General features: G+C 34.1%; 1 protein-coding gene across 1 annotated transcript; it reads left to right on the top strand.

Annotated features, from left to right (window-relative positions):
• The first annotated feature begins 15 nt into the window (after positions 1-15).
• On the top strand, positions 16-6,075 carry pdcd7 (programmed cell death 7). Its single transcript, XM_051898881.1, has 5 exons — positions 16-1,334; positions 3,047-3,185; positions 3,383-3,613; positions 4,323-4,410; positions 4,507-6,075. The coding sequence occupies exons 1-5, from the start codon at positions 372-374 to the stop codon at positions 4,625-4,627; spliced, it is 1,542 nt and encodes a 513-aa protein (XP_051754841.1). The 5' UTR covers positions 16-371; the 3' UTR covers positions 4,628-6,075.
• The last annotated feature ends 226 nt before the right edge of the window (positions 6,076-6,301 follow it).

The following is a 6,301-nucleotide window of genomic DNA, read 5'->3' as shown; positions in this document are numbered from 1 at the left end:
AAATGTTTTAATATAATTTAACATGTAGCCTAATTCATTCCTGTTACGCAACGCTAAATTGTCATCGGTCTTCAGTGTCACGTGATCCTTCAGAAATCATTCTAATATGGTGATTTGCTGCTCAAGAAATATTTCTTATAAATATCAATGTTGAAAACAGTTGTGCTGCTTAATATTTAATCGGATTATACGTTTTTCCTGTGTCCTAAATGTTACTTTCCATCCTGCTTTAACTTTGAAGGGGGTTTTATTTTGAAGGCGTCCCGGCCGGAAGTTCTTTCATCATAACTTCCGGCTATACGCTGTTCTCGGGACGCTCATCAAAACTGCGCGCTTTAACACCGAATTGCATTTGATTTTAGCCTGAAATAATGGATAACTCTCAGCAGTTCGGTTATATGGGCGCTCCGCCTCCTCCCTTCAATGCTCCTCCGTGTACAGACGGCGCGGTTTATTCAGGAGGAGGTGCAGGACCAACACCGATGCCTCCTCCGCCTGCAGCGGGACACACATGGAACATGTATCAACACCCCCCACCGCCAGTACAGCATCCCTGGCCCCAGTTTCCTCCCTTCGACCCGAGCAGACCACCTCCAGGGTCCTTCGAACCTCCTCAACACGGTGAGAACCCGCCTCCATCCTGGTCCCAGAACCAGTGGAATCAACCTGAACATCATTTCAGGAGACAGTTCACACCAAATCAACACCAATTTCCAAATTCAGCACCAGTATCATATCAGTCCAACACCAGGCCGGATAATTCAGCTCAGATGTACACCTCGAACAACCAAAATTACTCATTTACCAACCAGTCCTGGCTAGATGACAACCAAAACAACAGTCAAATCACATCAGTAACAGCTTCCGATGAAGAATCCAAGCAGAGGTTGAGAGATGAGCAGTGGATTCAAAGTGTCCTGCTGTCAAGAATCAGTAAATCCAGTGAACCAAAGCAAACCGAATCCAAACCATCCGTCTCTCAGTTCAAAGAGAAGCTGTATGGGACTGTTAAAATGCTGTCTGAGTTGAATATTGTATGCCAGATGCTGAAGGATAATGTAGAGAATGAAGATGTTTGGACTGATGCGCTCTCAAAAGCGGCAGAACTGAAGAACAACATACAGGAGAGACTGACAGAGCTGAAGGACCCAGACTGTGTCCGCAGCATCAAGAGGAGATTACTGCAGATAAACAAGAAGAGAGCAAGGATGAGGAGAAGAAAGATGGAACAAAAGGAGGAAAAGCTGGAAGAGGAGGCTAGACGTGCTGAACGAGAGGCGGCGGTTGATAAATGGCAGATGAAACGCCTTCAAGAAGTGGAGGAGAAGAACAGAGTGAGGAAAACTGGCAGCTTATATCAGTGTTATGCATTGTATTTTTATGTACCCATATATTTCTTAATGTGTCCCATGAAAATGTATTATATTATAAAATATCATACTTATTAATATTAATCAGTATTATACTATATTATTAGTTTTATTATTAATTATGCTATATATTTAAATGTATTATTATATATTAAAATTATACTATATGATTTATATATTATTATTTATTGAAAAATTATATATTATTTAATATTAATTATTTCATAAAATTGTTATATAAATAATATAATTGTTAAAAAATAATTTTAAGTAGTTTTTTTTTTTTATCAAAATGTCTCAGTTAAGAGAACATAAATAAAATATATTGTGCATTTTAAATAATTAATTTTACCTACTTTGGTATGAACAGATGTTGCCATTTTGTGTCATGTTCCTTCACATAAAGAAAATGGCAATTTATTAAGAATATTATGGGAATTTCTTTATTTTTACCTTTCTGCAATCAGGTCATTGACAAATAAAGTTTTTAAAAGTGTAAAAAAAAAAACATAATGGAGATATAATTAATTTTGAAGTTTTATTAAGTGTGAACAATGAGATTGTGGTTTTTATAATCAATTAACACTGCTTTTGTCATTTATTACAAGATGGACAAAGTTTGTCACAAAAAAGTCATTCGGTTTAACCAAAATTTCGGTTTTACCGAATGACAATATTTTCAAACACTGCTAACAGATTGATATCTAGTTAGCTAGCTAGTTAGATTGATAGCTATCTAGCAAAAGGACAGTCAAACATTTTATATTTAGTACAAGTTTTTGAAATATTACAACATTTTCCATGTTTTATAGCGGTTGTACCGAATGACCTGATGTTTCGGGACATGCGTATGAGCAAGTGAAAACATGAATTTTTCAAATAGTTAGGAGAGAGTTAGTTACTTTGCTTCATGACCATGTGGTCCTTTGCAGGTGTCTGAATGATGTCACATCCTGTCACATGATACTGACCACATGACTTGATCCAAAATGGTCCCTTTATATTGGTTACTCCAAATGACATCAATGAAATTTATTTTTCCGGACATTCTTTCTCATAACAAAGCAACGACTTCTACACATAATTTTAATACCATTTTGCACTATGTTGATATATGATGTTATAAAATCATGCCAGAATAAAAAATATATACATTTATTAAATTTTAAGATATTTTAATCACAAATTAAATGGCTGTATTGGCCTTTGGACGGTTAAACCGAATGACCTTTTGACACTTTAAAATCTTTAAAATACTTTTATATGTAGAACAATATAATTAAAACCTTTTGGATTCAATAAAAGAGATCTAGTTGTACTACCTTACATACTTTGGATGGCATATCTTTGTTTTTTATTATTATTAAGGCCTTTGGACCCGTCACGTCATTGACCCAATCATTACCTATATAGGAATATTGATTAATAATCAGTTTATATTTTTTTTCCTGTGTCCTTAATATTACTTTCCATCTTGCTTGTCTTTATTAATATCACTTTAACTAACAAAAGTTTCTTAATGACCTGTTCCTGTAAAAGAGCCATTTGACTTCACTAATATTTTGACTAATTTTAGTTAGACATTTATATAGTATGATGTGGATTTCCTCTACTATGAATTTGTGAGTATGAGTTTATACATCCAGTAATGCCTGATCTGTTTTGTTGTTGTTCAGGAGAAAGAGTTGAAACTGGCCGCAGATGCCGTTCTCTCAGAGGTCCGAAAGAAACAAGCAGATGCCAAGAGAATGCTGGACATCCTCAAATCACTGGAAAAACTCAGAAAACTCCGGAAAGAGGCTGCGGCCAGGAAAGGTGAAAAATTCAGTTTGCATGATTTAATGTAAAATTTATCCCTGAGAAATTGAAATCTTGTCACTCTATGGTTTGTATAACCATATTGTTTTAGAGAAATCAGTCGAGAATTTGCTTGTTTGTAGTTGTTTCTGCATGTTAAACTAATTACTCCATCTTTAGTGCTTGATTTCCTTTCATTTTTCCCATTTTAACAGGCATGTTTCCAGGAAAAGAGAGTGATGACATATTTGAGGGTCACTTGGAGCGGTTGAGGAGTCTGATCCGTAAACGGACGGCCGTGTACGCGACAGAGGAGAAAGCTCTGAGGGTCATGCTGGAGGGAGAGCAGGAGGAGGAACGCAAACGAGACCGCGAGAAACGACTGAAGAAAGAAAAAGAGAAGCTCTTGCAGAAGAAGCGAGAGGTGGACGCAATGCTGTTTGGAGGTAATTCTGGGTTAGAATATGAAGCAGCAAAAAAGTTTTCAACATAAATAATAATAGTAAGTGTTTCTTGAGCAGTAAATCAGCGTATTGGAATGATTTCTGAAGGATCATGTGACACTGAAGACTGGAGTAATGATGCTGAAAATTCAGCTTTGATCACAGGAATAAATTACTTTTGTAAAATATACTAAAATAGAAAATAGCTATTTTAAATTGTAATAATGTTTCACAATATTACAGCTTTTATATTTTTTGCTAAAATAGATTCAGCCATGGTGAGCAGAAGAGAAAACATTAAAAAATTGTAATGATTTCAGACTTTTGGCCACTAGTGTGTATATATATATCTGCTATGGGACAAGAACATCCATGTCCAAAGCATTTTCCTGATCGTTAATCCATGAGGGTTGTTTTTTCCTGAGGACACCACAAGTTGGCAGTATAACCATTTTTCAGTCTCTGTACTATTTCAAGCTGTGCTTCACTGCATGTACAGTAGTATATATAGTGCAGCACATCTTGAAATAGTACTACTGTAGATCTTTTTGTTCAGTGGTATTTATATGGCACTTGTTCCCCTATTTTTAGGGTTAGTAAATGCTGTTTCATAAACACCACACACATTAAGGAATACTTAGGTTCATATGCAATAAAATGTGCAAGTGTTCAGTTACATGAATGTAAACTCTGTTCTTTTCTTTTTCTTCAGCTGAATTACCACCTGATCACCCTCTTCAACCGTTCCATGATTACTACACACAGGCCGAACGCTCCCTTCCTGCTCTTATTCAGATAAGGTCTGTTTTCAAATCACAAGTAACCTCTAAAAATAACTCTGTGAGTAAATGTGACAAAGCTCAAAGAATGTGTTCATGTCGCATTTCCCCTGACAGGAGAGAGTGGGATCAGTTCCTGGTTTCTGTCGAACACCCTGACGGTACTTCGGTTCCTCAAGGCTGGGTCCTGCCCGACCCACCAGCCGACGACATCTGGGCCACGGCCCTGGAGAAATGACACTTTTGACCTGACAGACTGTTCATTCACCAAAACAAAAAACATTTGGTTGGGAAAATGTGTGGCCAGATTAAATGATACTCATTTTGGTAAATTTGATGAAAACATTTCACCATAAAATCAAAAAAAATTGAAGCTTTTTTTTGGGACCATTTAGATTTTTTACATTTTTTTATTCATGACTGTTACATGCATTTCCCCAAATTCTCATTACAATAATGTGTTGGGATATTTTTCAGTAATTTTGGATATTTTTGAGTAATTTTTATAATTATTTTTTTTTGTTTTTTTTTTTTGTTATTATTTATTTTCAGTGGTAATTTTCATTAGGTTCTCATTGCCACAACACTGTATTTTTACTGGAAAATTATAAAATGACTGAAATATAATGATTTTTTGTTATTTAAATACCCTTAAAACTAAATAATTTATAAATACTAATATATATATATATATATATATATATATATATATATATATATATATATATATATATATATATTATTTATTAGGGCTATCAAATCAATCACACACATATATATTATATAACTTTTGTTAGATGCGATTAATCGCCATTGATTTGACAACTCATATATATATATTAGGGCTGTCAAACGATTAATCGCATACAAAATACTGTGTGTAATTATTATGTATATGTAAATACAAACACATTCATGTATATATTTGATAAATATTTACAAGTATATGTATTTATTTATATTTTTATATTATTTATATTATACAGTAGTCAACATTTGAAGTGGATCAAAAAGTTCATCAAAGCTGTAATAAGAACTAAGTTGTACTAAGAAGAAGGTTTTGATCCACTTCAAATGTTGACTACTATATATAAATAAAATATTTGTACATAAATAACATGTTTCTCTTAAATATATACATTATTTATATATACATATTAATTACACACAGTACTCACACATATATTATGCAAACTTAAACTTTTATTTTGTATGCGATTAATCGTTTGACAGCCCTAATATATATAAATATATATGTATATATATATATATTTGTGTGTGTGTGTGTATTAGGGTTGTAAAATCAATTAATGGCGATTAATCGCATCTATATATATATATATATATGTGTGTATGTGTGTGTGTGTGTGTGTATATATATATATATATATATATATATATAATTTTTTTCCCATTACAGTAATGAGAATAGGACGATGTGATCAGTCTGCATCAGTAGTCCTTCAAAACACGTCACATGTTGACTTGTGTGAAAAAGTACTGATTACATCACAGTGATTTCCTGTGATCTGCTTAAGACAGACGTGCTGATTGTGGTGTTTACAGATGAAAACACGTCTAGATATGTTCAGATACATTATCTGTGTGTAATATATTTTACATGACAAAACAATTCTGTACTTGTCAAGAGTAAAATAAAGTGTTCCCATGATGGGTTTTTCTAAATGTGGATGCTTCAGGTTGACTTCCTGTAGGTGTGAGCGGCTCAGTAATCAGCCAATGTCAGTGTGTTGTGTCAGTGGATTAGTGGAGCAGAGGTAGTCGACACACGTCTGTACAGAGTGACGATATCACTGTCCACATCACACCGCTGAGACCACACGCTCCCGAGACAGGTGAGGAAACTGCGTTAAAGTGAAGTGAAATATATTTTAAATGAAGAATTATTTTA

Source organism: Ctenopharyngodon idella, chromosome 7, assembly GCF_019924925.1.
Source record: "Ctenopharyngodon idella isolate HZGC_01 chromosome 7, HZGC01, whole genome shotgun sequence".
In the NCBI taxonomy this organism is placed as follows: domain Eukaryota; kingdom Metazoa; phylum Chordata; class Actinopteri; order Cypriniformes; family Xenocyprididae; genus Ctenopharyngodon; species Ctenopharyngodon idella.
The sequence above is the reverse complement of the archived record's forward strand: the minus strand, read 5'-3'. Positions and strand labels throughout refer to the sequence as shown.